The sequence below is a fragment of the Notothenia rossii genome (genome assembly GCF_949606895.1).
Source record: "Notothenia rossii genome assembly, chromosome: 3".
NCBI classification, from domain to species: Eukaryota; Metazoa; Chordata; class Actinopteri; order Perciformes; family Nototheniidae; genus Notothenia; species Notothenia rossii.
This window is the reverse complement of record NC_136901.1, coordinates 25,594,628-25,613,442: the sequence shown is the minus strand read 5'-3', so window position 1 is coordinate 25,613,442 and position 18,815 is coordinate 25,594,628. Positions and strand designations below refer to the sequence as shown.

The 18,815-nt window shown below is 42.2% G+C and overlaps 2 protein-coding genes across 4 annotated transcripts in view; both read right to left on the bottom strand.

Moving 5' to 3' along the window:
* Window positions 1–5,419, bottom strand: part of efnb3b (ephrin-B3b) — an 84,090-nt gene extending 78,671 nt beyond the window's left edge. The window contains exon 1 of the mRNA XM_079667938.1: window positions 4,677–5,419. The gene's annotated coding sequence lies outside the window, so the exon portion shown is untranslated. The remainder of the gene's footprint in view (window positions 1–4,676) is intronic.
* A 135-nt stretch (window positions 5,420–5,554) lies between these two features.
* wrap53 (WD repeat containing, antisense to TP53) lies at window positions 5,555–18,789 on the bottom strand. 3 transcript variants are annotated; one of them, XM_079667933.1, is made up of 11 exons: window positions 18,611–18,789; window positions 17,716–18,164; window positions 17,397–17,589; window positions 15,591–15,686; window positions 15,074–15,182; window positions 14,208–14,296; window positions 10,633–10,856; window positions 9,025–9,236; window positions 8,208–8,311; window positions 7,890–8,033; window positions 5,555–7,011 (listed from the first exon to the last, which is right to left on the bottom strand). In XM_079667933.1, the coding sequence occupies exons 2-11, from the start codon at window positions 17,987–17,989 to the stop codon at window positions 6,798–6,800; spliced, it is 1,659 nt and encodes a 552-aa protein (XP_079524059.1). In that variant the 5' UTR covers window positions 17,990–18,164; window positions 18,611–18,789; the 3' UTR covers window positions 5,555–6,797. The 3 variants fall into 3 exon arrangements, with proteins under 3 accessions (XP_079524059.1, XP_079524060.1, XP_079524061.1); XM_079667934.1 differs by lacking the exon at window positions 18,611–18,789 and adding an exon at window positions 18,461–18,604; XM_079667935.1 differs by lacking the exon at window positions 15,591–15,686.
* Between the last annotated feature and the right edge of the window lie 26 nt (window positions 18,790–18,815).

Genomic DNA, 18,815 nt, shown 5'->3' with positions numbered 1-18,815 from the left:
TTTTAAAGTAACCCTTCCCTGCTTGTGTATATATATATATATATATATAAAACATTTAGAAACCCAGTTTAGTGACTCATCATATTTCAGGTTTTTGGCTTGCAAAAAAGTGTCTATTTTCTCCTCTAAGCCTCTGTGTTCCTTTTATCTCTATCATTTGTAGATGCCTAAAGAGACCTAAATCATCCAGTGTTTCACTAGAAAAGCCAAAATTAGAGGAATTAAAGTCAGATAAATGGTCTAAATTGAATTAGCAACACAATACCCAATTCAAAAACTGGATTCAGTACATAGTATTAAGTGTAATCCTTGTATCTTCACTCTAAAGTAGCCCCCTATGAGGTGCAGACCACCCACAATGTGTCCACTTATGAGGATTTCCCTCTTATCTCCATGAGCATATCTGATGCAAGAACACGCTCGCACAAATCTATCCACACTTGGACTTTGGCTTTCATTTTCTCGGCGTGTCATATCTCCCCTCCTCTGCCTCCCTTTTTATTTTGTCAACAAGGCGCCTCCTTACTCCTGCTAATCTCCTCCTCCATCTGTCTCCTCAGCCCCTAAGAGAGCTCCTCTGACCCGGCACACTCCTCCACCTGCTCCCCCTGACCACCTCTATGTACTGTGGCGAGGGGGGAATAAGGGAGGTTGTAGAAAGATGTGAAGAAACGACTGGCGCTGAGACAATGTTGTCCATGCAGCCTGAGGGCAGGTAGAAGGATGAATTTAGGACTCTACCTTTCCCAAGAGTGCAATTACACAAGCAATTACTCTCCGTGGGCATCACACACCCCACTAAACCGCCAAGATCACATCCAATCTGTCAGGGCCGGCTGGGATACTGGTGCTTAGTGTTCTTCAATAGGCTCTCGCTCATGATGACTAGCTACAGAGATCGCCAGAGGGAATGTGTGGAGAGCAGGATGAGGGGATTGGAGGAGGATGAGAAGAGGGACACATGCAAGTTCCTATCTTAAAGTTGATATTCTATATGTATTACGGCTTACATATCCGTGAGAGAAATATCAATGCGGAGCTGCTCGTTTCTACCTGTCAGCAACAGCGGAATATGATGATATGACACATCTTTACTCTGCATTAATCTTCCCGGCTTTCTCAGATGGATATCCGTGTGCCTGCTTCCACATCTGGAGTGAATAGGGGATCAGACTCCAGAGTGAAATGGAACCTCATGGTGCAATGCCTTTTTTTCCCCTGGCTTCAGAGCATACAGGCGCCAATTATTTTCACATCTAATGTAAACCAGAGAACAAGGACGCGTCAATCAGCGCGGCTGCCTTTTGGAATGGAAATGGGGTGTATTCATAGGAGTGCGGCTATTTTGGCGGCTGATAAAATGACTTGGTTGGGACTTGTAAAAATATCCCAGCAGATTTAGGCTTTGTAAGGAAAAACCTAAAGTCATCTGAACTCCACACTGGTCCATCTATAATGAGCAGAAAATATGGCAGTGTGAACATTATAATACTCCTGACTGAGAACACTACAGGGGTTCATCTTTGATATGTTCAATGAAGACTCATATCCTAAGTTCACAAAAGAAGCCATTGAAAAGCTGTAGGTAGGAAATGCATTGAACCTGACACTATGCAAAGGACAACAAGACTCTGATAAAGTACAGCCATGCTAGCACTTCTATTAGCCCTTTTCCACAAAGGAGGTTCCAGGACCGGTTCTGAGCAGATTCCCAATTTGGGGTTTCCTGATAAAGCTGTGGAGAGTATGTGCTGCAGGGAGGTGGATGCACAACGCACCCAGGAACGAACCCTAGCTCCGGTCCTTTTCCCGTGGACTCGATGTCCTGACAGGCTCGAGTTTGTGCAACCTGCACAAACACAAGCTCACCATGATTACAAATGGTGAAATGCAATGTAAAATTACCAAAAAAATACCAGCTCACTAAATCACAACCGCTCAAACCAACTACAAACTACTACTGCGGATTGGGCAGAGAACGAGTCCGAGAAAGTTGCTCCCCCATGTGACGTAATATGACGCGTCAAAACTGCTCTTTTTCCTCTGAATTCATGGTCTTATGTCTTGTAAAACATATCAAATCATGCATTAACATTTTTAATTGTAATTTTCAGGCAAGGTTAAGCATAAATGTAGTAAAAAAAAAAAACCTGCAAGTTGCTCTTTAAAGAGCATTTTAATGTTGGAGCTGGTGGAGAGTAATCACATTTACACTACACTCTGTTTTAAGTTCAGTACTTGGGTAGAAACTTTTCAACAATGTCAGAGACCAAACGTCAGGATGCCAATTCCATTCTTTTTCGAATCTGTCTCTACTTGGTCCCTGAATTTGGGACAATAACGGCAATACTAATTTGCTGGAGTACTCTCTAAACCTCATGCTGTTCTAACTGTTGTCAAACATGAAAACTACCAAGGACGTCAGTAGCTAGCAAACTTATTTTGGTGTCACTAAAAGGCACAGAACCAGGATGAATGATTAAGTGATAGCTAAATATATACAAGCAGCTAGATGACCCAGCATAATCTACTCAGGGAGGTATGGATTCAGCAAGGCACTGACATGTCTCACTATCAGAGTTCCTGACTCAAAGATGTTTCATCTCCAAAATCTTGTCCAACTGCAGCAAAAATGTTATCAGGTTTAGATCTTACTTCATTTACGTTTCCTAAAAGCTGGAGATAAGGTGTCAGCTGTGTACATGTAGCACACAACCTATTCAATCTGAAGAAAACTGGATGTAACATCTCAACTCAGCTGATGTGTCAGAGCCAGGTCAAAGCGGAGCCCTGTTCTAAGCAGCTGCCAAACACATTCAAAGTCTCTCTGAGATAAAGGAGCCGTCCCTTTGACATTTTTAGAAATGCCATGTATGACAACCTCTGAAAGCTACAGCAAATGTGTTCCCTGTGCTTCCTGTTCTGAAAAGCCTTTTCCTTTCAAAGTCAGCATGAGAGTGACAACCAGAGAGCAGTCTAGACATTTTAGCCTCCCCGGCTTCAGAGTTGTGTTCCTCCTTTTCTCCATGCTAATTCAGCCGGGGTCACAGAGCTGAGTGTTTGCTTGAGTGCTTCGCTGTGGGATTAGGAGATTCAACAGGCAGACATCCATTTGAATAATTGTTTTCAAATGTCTTTCTTAATATCAAGATCCCATTACTTACTATTCCGCACACTCCCCGATGATGAGCGCTAGGACTGTTAAGTTTGTGTGTGTGTGAGCATGTCTAATGGAAGGCACTTATGCAAGACCATAGAGACTCTCTCAGGATGCGAGGTAAATGGAAGCACAGCACAGACACACAGAGCCCTTGATGTGGATTGGCTCATTAACGGCACAAGTGGAGAGACTACACTGCCGTCACCTTGGGATGAAGATAATGGCTTCGCTGTCATCTGTGTGGCAACACAAAGGTTTTGCTTTCTGAAGGCAGCACAGATGCCGTTTTCTATACAAACAACTTAAACGTACACGAGTGTCATCTACAGTCATCTGTAGAATTGCATCAGTTGCATGGTGGACTTGATTCAAAATCAATATAGGCCTATGTGTGATTAGTGTGTTTCTTTTTCCTGCTTTGAAAGAGAAATACAGCTATCACTTTAACATGGTTGTCTTATCACGTTGTCATGATCTGATACTTAGTTTGTGGCAAACAAAACGCATAAATGTAAAAAAAAGGGCTCTAAAGTGGCAACCATTCAGAATGTGCAATTGATTACGCCTGCCTCAGGCATGGGGCGTTTCCTGGAACTGGAAACAGTCGGGGCAAAGCCCACAGTTCATTGAGATACATTAAGGTACCAGGCGCTACAGTGGAAATTGCTACTGCAACACTCCCCACACGCACATACACAGTACACCTGCGCTGCGACAGTTACAACGAAGGCTCGATAATCAGCTCACGAGTCGGTCATAGTCTTATATTTCAACAGTTTTACGACAAACTGTGACTTTTTTTACATGGAAATTATTTTTTAAGATTGACAAACATCATATGCGTAATTCGTGGCACAATTCAAACGGGATCGAAAGATAATCTTTCTCTCTCCGTTGACTTCACTACATAATTTTTCCGAGATAAACTCCCATGGAGGTCCACCGGAAGGGGAGGGACTTTGCCAATATGTATAAGCAGGGTGTAAGCAGGGGTAAAGCGTTATTTTTTACAAGTGGGGAGCGGACCTAACCTTCTTTAGGGAGGTCCTCACCTCCTCTAGGGGGTTCGGGGGCATGCTCCCCCGGGAAGATTTAAAAAAAAATATTTAAGTTAAAAGCATCAATCTGGTGCACTTTTAGAGCAACATTAGGAGATATGGATACATCTTTCAACACCCATATGAAACTACAGATTTTCTTTTTCTTTATGGATATTTTACAAATCACTCTCCTGTGAGTGACTGTGTAATAATGTAAGGTAGCTTCTAGCTTCATGTCGAACACTGACAGTAAGTCAACATTTTTCAGAGGATTTTTTTAATCACCAGGTAACGCTAAAAAAACATAACATTTATATTGTATGACAAAGTGTTAATTTAATATCTCTGGCTAGCTATAGCTACTTGCTAACGATGTAGCTTACCCGCGCGATTCAAAGTAAGGTCAACAACGTAGCAACAATTTATGCTTTGCTTCATTGGTCGCATAACTTGGAAGTGTACTGACATTTACATACCTTGTTTACTTGGCGCAAGTGGTGGCTCTGGGGTGTCTTTTTTTAAGAAAAGCATTTCTTATGTCCATCTTCAAAAACTCCGAGTCCGACTGACAGTTTAAACATCTCTCTGGTGATTGGTCTGGTGTCTTGCCTCTGTTGCATTCACTGAACACGGGAAATTACAATCCTGCCGTCCTCTCTAGTGTCATGATGAGGTTCAGGTAAAGCACGGTTAATGTATTATACTATTGAGGGACAATTGTCCGGGGATAAAGAAAAAACATCCAGGGCTTAATCCGATTACAGCAAATCAGTACCGACTCAGTGAATGCCTAGTACATTTTTCAACAATCTCGTCTGTACAATACAGAACCACTTTGTGTTTTTTGTCAACAGACCCCATTTCAGGGTGCCAGCATTGTTCCATTCCCACTTCCTGTCCAACACACACTCTACTCTGAGGGATTGGGATTAAAATTAGTACACACCATCAGACAAACAAGTAGCAATCACTAAACCGCTGGATTATTTATTACACCTGCTTCTTTTTCTCTGCCCCCAATCTTTCTTTCTACCGTCTTCCCTCTCCCAAGGCAGAGTCGGTCGCTAAGCAACCCACACAACACAACAGTGCGGCTCTCCAACTTGGCTCTGCTCGATGTGCCCCTGTGGTTTCAGACAAATCAAATACATGAGTGTGTGTGTGCATTCACTCGGAATGTGTATGTGTAAAAGTGAAAGCTATGAATAGTTTCCATCTCATGAGCTAAAGTCAATAGTCCCTTCAGTTTTGAAGAGCTGCCTCTTGACTAGAGTACAACATCATCTAGCATTCATCTGGGATTTATTACAAGGCATCCAACTGAACTGCCTTAAACAGAAAGGACAAAAAGGAATAAGAGCGTGAACAGATATGCTTTTAATTCACTGCAGTTGAATAAAAACACCAGAAAGCCAACTGTCGCACATCAAGGCCTACATGGTTCCTGGTAGAGCAAATCTGTAGTAGTGTCTCATATGAGCTACACAATCGCAGCTTCTATTTGTTGGCAACACATCTGAGTTCCAAGAAGTGATGCCTGGATCAGCAGAGGCTTTACAATGGATAGATTCCTCAGTGTGTACAGGCTTTGGTTGGAGCATGCTGTGCTTTCATCTGATCTACCTGCAAAGAAACCCTAAAACAAAGCACACCCCGGTAATGGCAACATAAGCCTTCATCAAATCACTGCGGTACATTATTGATGCGATTATACAAACACTGCGTTTTGTGCGGCCACATCGCCACTCACACAGGTACAAATGCTATCTGAGCCAGATCTGTAGAAAAATAATAGACATCACTCCGTGTGAACCCACTAATAAAAAGACGTTCACAGATTTGTATGAGGTTACGGTAAACCAGCTAGCTGCTTACAGAGAAATACATTCGAGAAACTAGTGATCCTCATGGCTTTACAAAAATATACATTTGTGGGCACGCACAGAGCGACACAACACCCCGATAGTTTAAAAAATAAGGTAAAAACGGGAGATTCCGTCAGTTTACAAAATCAAAAGCTCAAGAACAAATGGCACTTACTGTAACTATAGCGGTATAGGAATCTCCGGGGCAGCATTACAGCCACACACGTAAACACACACTCCCACAGATACGACTCAGATTGGAGGGGCGATCAGTAGACAGACACTAGGCTGCTTCACGACACTCAAGGCCTCCAATTCAACCAAATTCAGGAAGCTCATTTGACATACATTTCAATAAAAGGCTAGAGACATTTCACCTTGGCTGGATAAGAACAAAAACAGAAGTGATCCTAAGAATTAAATAACAACATTTAGAAATATCAGGTTCTTTTACAACCCACATCTTGTCTAAGTAAAAGAAAACCCCCTGCTTTTAGCATTTCTTATTTTCATAATTGGCATCACAACAATTTAAACACTGTAATACAATGTTAAATAATTTCATGTTAACTCTGAGTAAGAGTCCCGAGTCAATGTTGTTAATTTGCAGGTGATATTTTAAGAATGTCAGATCTGTTGTGGGACTTTAAATGTTTCAAATTCTCTCTTCTCCTTAATTTTCAATATTGATCGTTCCCAAAATAAATATCCCATGGCAGGTGTAGAGTAGCTTCAGGCCTCCACCACCTCTGTGCTGGGCTCTGGGCCTCCCTCTGGGGCGGGGGCCAGGGGTCCGGCCCACCACAGAGACAGAGCGTTGTCCTGTCGGATCTCCTGAGGTGACATCACAGCCTCTCCTCCCTCGCCCTCAGAGTCGCTCTCGCCGGGCGACGGGAACTGCCGCTGCCCGCTGGATGTTGCCAGCAGTGGCATGAAGGGATGTATACTGTGAAAGAAAATCAAGAATTGGAGGAAATGAAAATGATGGCGATTCAAAAAGAAGTGAAACCACTGGTATTTTGCACTGCCGTGCTGGGGACTCTATACACAAATATAGCCGATTCACAACCGTGAGGCACAACTTCGAGTTCATCAGCTACGAAATACAGTCGTTTTCAGAAGTGCACACAGCAGCTGTGGTTATTGCTCTGTGTTCTCACGAAGAACAACACCACTGTGTGATATTAGAAGTCGGACATTTGAATCCTTTTATTTTCTCTTATCTAAAATACGTTTGGATGATTTGTTTGCATTTCCTAAGCTTTTGTGTGACTGATATGGGGAAGAAAACAAGACACTGGTTCTATTTGACTCCCGACAACTATCCCATGACCAGGACTGTTGAGTTTATATTTTTTACCAATTTATTTCAAACAATACATTTTTGTAAAATCAAGGCTAATTCTTTAGCCCTTATCCTCCATGGAAAGTAATGACGACAAAAAAATCCACTTTTGTTGAAGCCAATATAATGAAAAGAGTCATTATAAATCAGAACATGTTTTCAACAATTACTAATGTATCCCAAAATATGTCAGAGTATCTAAACAATTATGTGAAAAATACTCTAGTCATCTCTTAATATGTCAAAATAAGGACTAAGTATTTTTAATTAATGAAAATAATTCTTGAATATTATAACTTTATATCTCAAAATAAAGACTTAGTATAAGTGGAACTTACATAAGTTTTTAGTTTTATCTTTTGTCACAAGAATAAGTTTTGATAACAAAAAAAAAAAAAAACCTTAGTCAACTTTAATCTGACACTGCATCAGCACCTGAAGCAGTAATACCCAGGTTAGATGTTTTTTTGCGATCGTACCTGATGCCGTTGGTGCAGTCCCAATGGGCGTTGAACCTGAGCCGAGGTTGCAGTAACTCCTCGTCTCCATCAGGAGGAGCTGTCAGGGTGTCCCAAACCGACACAACCCCCCCTGTGTCCCCGCTCAGCAGGTACCTGCCAGACCTGCTCAGAAACAAACAAACAAAACAAGGTCACAAATGATGGATCAGCATTTACACACCCATGTGAGGGTTTAACAAGAATGTCGATCTAAATGAAAAGATGTGGAAAAGCAGGAAGAGTGACAGTTTGCTCATTTACATTAGAGTACATTTCTAGGTATTGAAACAAACGTACGGGTCCAGATCAAAGTAGATGCGTTGGTTAGTGGCGACGTTTCTCTTCAGTGAAAACAAAACCTTGCCTGGGTCTCTTAGGTCCCAGCACAGGATTTCTGGATCCTACACACACAAACACACACACAGTTCACAAGAGTGTATTGTCTGACCACAGGCAGTAAATGTTTGCACAACCACTAGCCCTATCAATTATTGCTTTGACTTTCTACTGGTTCCAAATAGAACTACAGTGTACAGACCAAGTGTACTCTTGGCCCCATCGCTAAATTGCAGATCAATTAACTGGCAGGGTGACTGGCATGCTACAGACTAACTGTGTAGACTCTGGAATGCTTAACAGGTGTATATCTAATCTGAACAAGACGCCATACGGTAACAGGAGTGAATGGGGGGCATTGAAGCACACAGAGGTTAATGGCTATGAGGTCTGTGCATTAGTTTGTGAATAGAAAACTTAGGGCAGACTCCAGACACTGTCTCCAGACACTTTCTAAAAGCAGAGGAAAATAAAAACTAATTTTGAAACTCTAATGGGTGCAAATTGAACTGCTGCAGCCCCTTTGTGAAACAGTGAATAATTCAGACTTTGGGGAATGCAATAATAAATCAGAACAATTAAAAGCAGACTCATGCAATCAAGACAGGAAAGTAGCATAAAAAGCTCTCGTCCTAAAGCTCTGACGATGCTTTGTAATTCCATTTAACCGCCATTTGTTACCTACTTCACACCCAAAGCCTCCTGGTGGTGCATATATGATGCATGATTACCCAGAGGTCCCTTGTCTGCATGCTGTTCTATGCAAGTGTGTGTTCACCTTGCGTCCTCCGGTGTACAGGTAGTTGCCGTCGGGGGAGAAGAGCAGATGGGTGAGGCCTCCGTGGTGGCGGGTGGGCAGCAGGGCCAGCTGGGAGCCGTCTTGGCAGGAGTAGAGGCCAGCGCAGCGGGAGTAAGAGCCGCAGGCGTAAACAGACTGGCAGGGGCTGAAGCCGAAGCAGGAGATAATGCCACTTTGGCCCTGCTTCTTCACTGCAGCAACGACAACAGAGTGGCATTTGGCAGGGCTTTAATACAAAAGGTTCACGAGAAACAAGTCTCAATCACTTCTACTCAAAGTCACAATTTCTGGCATTTCCAACATCCCCGATCTTAAAGGGGAAAACGTTTCTCACAATGCGCACATTTTAGGGTTCAGTGGTTCATGTATTCATGCAAAACCCATCACATATTTGACATGCCTGAGTGCCTGAAACCTTTAGCCATGCCCAGTTAACAACAGGTAGATTGGTGTGCAGCAAAGGGAGAGTTGTGTATAAGATGTCAACAATGTGTCTGTTTGTTCACAGTGTTCTGCTTAAAGAGGACACATTCTGCTCATTTTCAGGTTCATATTTAGTGTCTCTACTTTGACATGTTTACATGTTTTAATGTTCAGAAAGCTCTTTATTCGTCTCATACTGCCTGTGCTGCAGCACCTCTTTTCACCCTCTGTCTGAAACCAGAGCCCAGTCTGTTCTGATTGGTTAGCTGGCCGGCTCTGTTGTGATTGGTCAACCGCTCAGATGTCCCGCCCCTAAGCATAGCAGGTACAATCTGTTGGCCGCTAACCAATAAAAGCACGAGTTACCTAGTGATGTCACTGTTACAGAACTTTGGGATTTTAGCCTTTGCAAAAACCTATAAAAATACTACAGGAAAGGGAAAAGCTCAGAAAGCTAAAACATTGCCTCTTAATTGCAATACATAAATGCTAAGGTGTTTAGAATTTATATGTATAGCCATTGAGAAACTAAATGAAAAACTCTGAAGTTGTATATTTCAGAATACATAGCATAAGAGAAGCTTTCAGTTTCATAGCCTATTGTGACTATCTGTCCTGTGGTGGATTAGAATGTCATACTTCAGCACGTTAGCTACAATACAGACATGCTCGGGTTCACTTTATTTCAGTATGTTTCAAAGCCTGCCGTCGGAGGAAGGTTGTTTGAAGTGTTTGACAGAGATTGAGAATTCATCACAATAAACATGTGCTTCCCTTTACTTGTTTGTCAGAGGCACATAATAAAAACTGTCCTTGTTGATCTGTTCAAGGAGACGTTAGACTATCAGATGAGACAGCCGGCTGTCAAACTAGCACTTTTTGAAAATAAAAAACTTCACATTATCCTTTTCACATTGTCTTTGGTTACTAATTGTTTGTCTTGTGGGTTTGATTTCCTTAGAACATTGCTTTTGAACACAATTACTTTACAGTTGGTGCCCTTGAACAGCATCAAGTTATGAAAGTTTTTCCCTGCTCTCAAAAATGAATACAAATAATTTGTTATAATTAATATTAAGATAATATCCTTGCAATTAAGTTGAGGGTGATAGGTAGTCTATAAAGATAAATAAAATAACTGTGCGAGAGCAGTTGATAACTGACCTACGGTGGGCCACTCCTCACAGTCTCTTCCTGGCCGATCGGTGTAGAACACCCTGACGGTTTTGTCGAAGCCGCAGTAAAGCTTCGATCCGTCGGGCGAGAAGCAGAGAGAGTGGGCCGCCGTCAGCTCGTCCAGGTGATTGTAAGGTCGGAAACTGGCTCGCACCTTCCCGTAGAATGCATCCCACAGGTGGACTGGGTTGTCACGGCTACTGCTGGCTAGACTGCGGACGAAGAGTGAGAGGTCAGACGATGAAAAAGTGTAGAAAAAAGTGAGTCATATGAGGAAAGGGATAAACGGCAGGCAGACAATAGAAAGTGAATGATGCAAGAACATATTACTTGAGCAGTATAAATAATATAGTCTACTTGTCTATAAAAGTGGAAAAAGTTGTACTTGAATATCAGAGGATACAGATCTGATTGAATTTGAATACGCTGCTGAGATTCTCTTGAAATATATATTATGTATGACCACAAATGGTCTTGTTTGATACAGTTTCTAACCTCTACCGCACCAACCACCTGAATGTATCAATGCATCACAACCAACACGCAGCATTGTGCTACGCCTCATTATGGAGACAAGACCAGAGCACGCACTCTTATTGATTCAAATCAGGGCCAAAGACTGAGCCATGCCTTTTTAACTCTAATTACTGGGCGCTATACAAATGGCGAAAACATCACTGCGGCTCAATTAGACAAAGGAAATTAGCCCCTGCCACTGCTGCCGTGTTCTGTTACGGCCCCTCTGAGCCGCTGCTTTATACCGCAGCCGGGAAATGCTCAATTATAATGCTAGACTGCTGCTAGCTTGGAGCAATGCCTAGAAGGCAGTGCAACTTAACCGAGCCATAACGGGGGCCCTTATTCCCTCTCTACAGGAGGGGGCATCAACAACACACGGCTTTTGGCAGACAGAACTTCAAGGAGCTCAGGGGGAGGAATGAGAAACAAAAAGAGAGTTGTGAAAAGAGGGAGGAGAAAGACAGTAAAGGCCATCAGGAAAATCCTTAAATGTGTTCAATAATCACAACGTTTCATCTTTAACAATCTACTCTGAGCTCGCCCGACCGCCTGTGCCCTTTAGAGCCCCCCTGTCATGTGTGGCATAGATCTGAAGAAGATGAAGAATATTTGCTGTCAGCTCCTGCTGGCATCCTCCTCTTCATGACAGACAGGTCTTTGCACGGCTTTGGCAGACACACACAGGCCTCTCAAGAGGTTCACTGTCCACACGAGTCGTTTGTTTATCATTGTGCTGTTTACACAACTCTCATCTTTGCTTGCTAGCTCATGAGACCCCCCCCCCCCTGCCTACTCTTCTTCCACAGTGAAGGCTGTCTGGTCTTCAGGGGGCTTGATTCCAATGCTAGGCTTTGATCAGAGGGATCTTTTAGATGGTTAGGGTCGGTAAGTGGAGGATGACAGGAGCCAGGAGGGGGGAGAGGTATACATGAGGAGAACTGTTGATAGCTTGACCTCAGCTCAGAGTTGGAAGAAGTACTTCAATCTTGTACTTCTACTTTCTACCAAATTGTAGTAATACTCTGTTACAAGTAGAAGTCCTGTATTCAAAATGTTACTCAAGTCAAGTAAAAAACGATTGGCATCTAAATATACTTAAAGAGCATCTTTTTTACATTTATGCTTAAACTTGCTTGAAAATTACAATTAAAAAAGTGAATGTAGGATTTGATATGTTTTACGAGACATAAGGGCAGGAATTCAGAGGGAAAGGAGCAATTTTGAGCTATGCTCTTAAAAGCGGCTTTTTTTTAAGGTCATACGTCAAACTCGTAATATTACATAACAAAGGGTCAACATCTCCGCTCTCTGACCGCGGGTATAGTTAGTAGTTGCGTTGAGTAGAGCGGTTGTGCTTTAGTGAGCTGGTATTTCTCGGTAGTTTTACATTGTATTTCACCATTTGTAATCATGGTGCAGTATTGTGTTTGTGCAGGTTGCACAAATACCAGCCTGTCAGGAAATCGAGTCCACAACAGTCCTGCCAGTAACGTTACTATATTATCAATGCTACGTTAGTTATAGCCTGATATATGATAGCTAACTTCACAATGTTGTGATGTGACGTTAGCTAACATTCAGTAGCTAACGCCGGTCACTCACCAAGATAGCTGCCCAGTTCTCCACTGGTTCTCCTCACACCACAGCTCAATTTCTCTCCGATGGCCGTTATTTCTTCTAATCCTTGGCTGCTCCTGGTCTCTTGGACGCCTAGCAGGCTCATAATTACAAGGTTGTGGCCCGTCATATGCATTCGAATATTCATGTTCAACTTCTTCTGTGTCGAAACTAGCATTGGGATCCATGTTTATTAATACGTTACACCGGCCGCTCTCCCCCTTGTGTCCCCCGTGTTACGTCACACGCGGGAGGTCACGTGCCGAGGCTTTTTTATGCGGAAGTAAAAATGTCTTACAAAAACGACGCCAGATGTCACTGTAGTGTATATTTCTGTATGTTTTTTTGAAAATTTAGTGTATTCATCATTTTCCTACACATTTATTCACAGGTGTTTTTAACCTGGAAGTTGCTCTTTAACGAACCAAAAGTACTCATTATGCAGATTGGCCCATGATTATATTTCCCGTCATTAATCCATATCTGCAGGTAAAGGTAGCAGTAGAGTTACAATTGCGGTAGTAGTACAATATTAACCTCTGAATTGTGGCGGAGTAGAATAACAAAGGCGTATAAAATCGAAATACTCAAGTTAAGTACAAGTACCTCCAAATTGTACCCAAGTACATTACTTGATTACATTTACCTAGTTACTTTACACCACTGAAATGAACCTTGCGTGGATGTGTCAATGAAAGCACCTGTCACGTACAGTTGGAACATCCTCCATGCCTCCCACTACTAGTTAATTGTTCGAAGACAGCGTCGTTCTCTCTGACAGATACAGAAATACTTAAAAAGCCATGTATACCTGGGTGTCCCGCCAGAATTAAGTCTATGTGTTGGAAACACTGCATGGCTGTTGCTCTAGTCAACATGTAGAGCCAGCTGAAAAAAACAGACATGAAAAGAGAAGCCCAAAGTCAGGGAATCGTGAGGCCCTTTTAGGTGTCTGTTCCCCGGGAGGACTGTTAGAGGGATGAAACGCGCAGAACAGCGCTGTCGGCCTCAAACAGCCAACGCATTGCAGCGGAGGCAGAGGCAGACTACACTGAGGCCAACTCTTGACTCATAATGAGAGACATCAGAAAGCTTTTACAGCCACATCCACACTGGCAGCTGGCTCCCACAACGAGTGCAAATACCGAGGGGATGAAAGTATGAGTCACAGGCATACAACGATACCCTCTGCGCAGTCTATTACACCGAATGTCTTCAGTGTCCATCACTAACCATCCAAGATCTAGATTAAAAACACCAATCATCCGCTGACACCAGCCTCTATAAACAACACAGTGCTTTTCTGTTTAAACATCCTTCACCATGTGGCGGGCTGACCTTCATAGTGAACTTTAAATGTCTCATCTATCCAACTGTTAAGAGCTGAGGTTCAGGGCAGCATCTGGCAAAGATCAAGTGGAACTCACAAGCATGTGTCCGCGTCCAGAGAGTTCATGTTGGGGTACCAGCAGTAGTCGTAGATGGTGTCGCCCTCTGCCATCCTGAGCACTGGACTCTGCCGCAGAATTAAACAAAGAAAGAAGTCAGGAATGTAAAGACTTCGAGACAAAGACTGATGGGATTGATCTGCACTAATGCTGCTACTGAACAGGTGGCTACAATGTCACAAACTTTTGTCACATAGTCAAATGAAATATCAGATCATGCACCATTTCAGAAATAGAGCTCAATTATCTACCCTTTTCACAAGCGCTGAGGCATTTCTGTAATAGGAGGGAAATTGATTATATTTCCATTATTTTTGTTCAGTGATCCCGATCTACCAGCCTGTAATACAATTAAGAGATTGGCTCGCTACTTGATACCTCCCCAAACCTAAAAGGACAGAATGTCTATTCTATTCTCACTGTTAAATCTCAAGCTGCCACATTAAAGTGAATGACATGCTCGTTCTGAGTGGATTGTTACACAACATGCACACAAACAACAACATACTGACAGTCTTTGTATGAAAAGGTCAGACAACACAAGACGGGATGATGACCTTTTCTTGACAGGAAATACATCATCATTTAGAAAAAATGGGAAATATCTCAAACATTATTAGGACATTAAAAAAAAGGTACTGCAAAACAGATGCTATTTGTTAGATCTAAATGTCAGAGCCCCACAAATCATCATATGGATACTGTAACTCAGCAAAGATAATGAATAGGACAGATACAAAATAGATTGTCATCTCCATGTTATTGTTGTATTAAATAAACGTCTTCTTCCATCTTCAATACAAATATTTGGTGAACCCCTGTTGGTAAACGTTCAGTGTGCGCACCATCTCAGGAAGCAGGTCCCAGTTGTAGCTGTAGATCTCTGGAGGGAGGTTGTACACACGGAGCACATTGTCTGCACTGTTGGTCAGGATACAGGAACCATCAGGGGCCCTAGTTTAGGAAATAAGGGAGCATGAGAAAAATATGATGATGTATCAACAGCGGTAAACTAAGAACTTTTCAACAGGTTGGTTCTATGCCTTTGTATGCAGTTATAGTACATGGAGTACTAGTATCCTCCCTTTACCAAATGTACCGTCTGCACTATTGTATCTATAATGGACTGAGGATGACAAAAAGGGTGAGAGTCATTTTCCTAGCTTCATTTGCAAAGAAACAATATATCTGCAGTTAACCATGGCATCAATATGGGCCTTTTGCCATTTCTGCCAAGGCACAAAATGGGCAAGTATAATGGTCTTACATTTCCTATGGTACTCACAAAGGTTGATGCAACACATTTAAACTTTTCATCCACGTGGTGTATTATGATTCAATTTAAATGTGATAAAAGATAACCATTTGCAGCCTTTGAGGTAATTCTCTGGGAGGTTGGAGTACTCTGTGCAGGAACCAGTCAGCATCTGGGGATTCTGGGTAAAATCTAGGCCGACGCTGGAAGCAAGACAGAAAGAACGCCAAGTCTTGGGTTAATGAGTTTAGAAGACAGTAATGGGAATTTCACACAAAAAACTGAAAGACGAAATACTCTTTCTTACTAATGCCAAGGGCATAATGTTACAAGAATAAATGAAACAACAACATTGACTTGTAAATTGTGCTAAGAACTGGTTTAATTAGGTGAAATATAATCCAATAAATGTCCTAGCCTGGGACAAAACTGTCGCTGCATATAAACCACAATGTCAACTTGCACAAAGCCAAAGAGTAAGAGTTAGACACAGTGTCATCACACAGTGGACTAGATTGTTTATCACAGTATCTACAGGTTAAATCCATTATTATGTATCACTTGTGATGATATCCAAATATTGCTATTGTGATTAACCGTGTGCAATACTTTACCTCAAAATCACTGCTAACATCAAATGCTGTCTCGGTGTATTTATCAAAAATAGTTTAATTACAAGTCCCTCACAATTCCATGCTTGGCTTTGGCTAAGGAAACTGAAAACAGAGTCTATTTGTTTTAAATGAACAGTGTGCTTTCGTTTCATTAGTCTTACTTGTTTGAAGGCCCATATCATTATATTTGTCTCTGTATTTTAAACATGGTTGATCGCATCAACATAGGTAAAACTCATGATTTTACTGTTCTAAAGCTGGATTTGTTTTACTTACCTATATTTTATACACAATTAAATGAAATATGCCGTTTGTGAGAGAGCCGGCTTCAGAGTCAATTTCTCTTCAAAATATAATTGATTGCCAGCCTCCCTTGTCCCTGGCTGGCTTGCTAGCTCGTTGGTAACGTAACTGATTTCTTCTAATGTGCCTGCATCTGGCGCTGAGTTGCCATATTCCTTTCATGAACCACTTCCTGATATCCATTGTTGCAGATAAATATAAATGATAATAGCCAAACTAATCTAGCAAGAGTAAACTGACAGGCTGCTGTGCCGCATCTCACTCAAAAACCCATACGACTCAACCCAGCGAAAAACCATTCTCGCGCGCAGCCTTTCATTCAGAATTTCATAGCAAAATAAAAAAATGATATTAAACTAATCTTTCAACATAGTTTAAAACAAAAATTAGGACAAAGCCCTACAAATAACAAAAATAAACATAATAATAAAACAATTAAAATATTGTATTCAGCCCTGATTAAAACAGCAGGACCAAATCCTGGATGGGCGGGCCCGGCCCCATGGGGCCCATGACGCCGGGTCTGACTGCATGTACTGAAGAGCAGTACCTCCTGTCGAAAAGAAGCTAAAAGTGTTTCAAAAATACAAATTAAAAAAACAGCTAAGAAAACAGGAAGGTTTTTGGATATCAAGTACCCTTAATTTAATTTATACACAGAAGGTGGGGAAAAAACAAGTCACATTTTTGTGATAGTGATTGCAAAAACAGCCAATCAAAGAATCTGATCAAGAAACAAGGGCAGTAGTACCACCACTTATTGCATTATAATATTTCGGACTATGTGACCTTTTTGCAAAACAACAATTTTTTTTCTGAAATACATACTCAAAACCATCTCTCTCCTTTCCAGATGTGTTTAATTCATGTTTGTAATCCGACATAGGATCTCCACCTCCCACAATCCCACATGATGGTGTGAGGGCTGTATATTTACCCCTAGTTATGTGGAAACAGTGTTTAAAAATAAACCTGACTTCATGGTCCTCCACTTACCGCTGTGCTTCACTGGGGCTGTCTGCAGATCCGTCACCGTTTGGACCCTCCTCTGGTTTTGCCTCTCCTTCTTCTGTGGGTGCATCATGCCCTACGTCTCCATTCTGAGGCCATTCTTCTTCACCTTCTCCACTGACGGACACCTCTTCCCCTACTTGACCTTCTTCCACACACTGTTTTGGTTCTCCTGTTCCTAGAATCAAAGAGTAAAGTTCAATAATCTGCTAAATAAATACTCACTGACCCCCAAAATGTCATCTGAATGTATAAAGGTTTCCCCCCTTATTTCATTTGATACATGCACTTGAAAATACTCTACTTTGTGGTGGTGATGCTGGGCCTTCCTGCAGCAAGACAACCTGTGCTGGTGTTTCTCCAAGCATCTCGACAACCTGCTCCAGTCCCTTTTCCTTCTCGCTTATCCTGGGACGTTTGGCAGGCAAAGTTGCCCCTTCGTCCAAGGTCGCCCCCAGCTCGAAGTCATCACCTTCAGGCAAAGGTGGGGCCTGATGAGGGGGCTCATTATCCCCTTCAGGGTCCTGCCCTGCTCCTGTCGCACCTCCACTTTCCCCACCTCCAGCTGTTTCAGACATCTCTCTTTGTTGATCTTTTTCTCCTGTCAAGTCCTGTACCTGGCGTCCAATTGCCTTGTGTCCTTTGTTTGGCTGTCAGACGTGAGTTAGGTGAGTGCTACTGGGATAGTGCTTCTTCTTGCAGTATCGGTGTTTGAGTCTGCTGGGGGTCGAGGACATCACAACACTCGCTAGCCTAGAACACAGTGACGAGGGTAAATGAAGTAAAGAAAGGTGAGGCCAGTTAAGTCAATCAAGACAATGGAACACAAGTGTTACAGTAATTCAAGAATATATGTGCACTTTCAAAATCATAGACACATTAACCGAGGTGAATGACACGTTCTTGTTAAAGGAATGAGTAATTGACTCAAAACCGCTCGTGCAAACACCTGTGGAAGGACATGCCACTCCAAACTAGCATTAATGTTAATTTGGCTAAATTCGCACTTTGGAGGTATGAGTTACTTCAAAGAGTCTCACAGGTCTTACCCTTTGCATGCATTACTGCCTTTTAATGATGCTGAAAATTACGCAGAATGTAAAATGTTCCTCTAGTCTTCGGTCCACAACAGAAACGACAACCCACCTCACGTTAGCTTGTTAGCATGTAGCCTAAGCTAGCATTCGGATGCTACCTACTTGTGTTGAGGCTTGCCCGGCCTTTGGTTCTGCCTGCAATTCGGTTATAAACACTTTCACCCTCGACGGCGTCAGAGTTTCACCCAACGCCGGTGTGTGCGAATAAAACGCCTTTCTTCCACGAGACTTGTCTTCACCGGTTTATTGATAGTAGTTGTAAACATCGTGGGCCGCCATGTGTTTAAAACTCTCGCGATACTAACGC

Bases quoted from the DNA above. Each gene is read 5' to 3' on its own strand.
- wrap53 (XM_079667933.1), bottom strand. From the start codon at position 17,989: ATGTCTGAAACAGCTGGAGGTGGGGAAAGTGGAGGTGCGACAGGAGCA. The intron at 15,183-15,590 runs GTTATCTTTTAT...TTCCTAAACTAG, and splicing joins TACCTCAAAGGCTGCAAATG to GGCCCCTGATGGTTCCTGTA. The intron at 14,297-15,073 runs GTGCGCACACTG...ATTCTGCGGCAG, and splicing joins GGGACCTGCTTCCTGAGATG to AGTCCAGTGCTCAGGATGGC.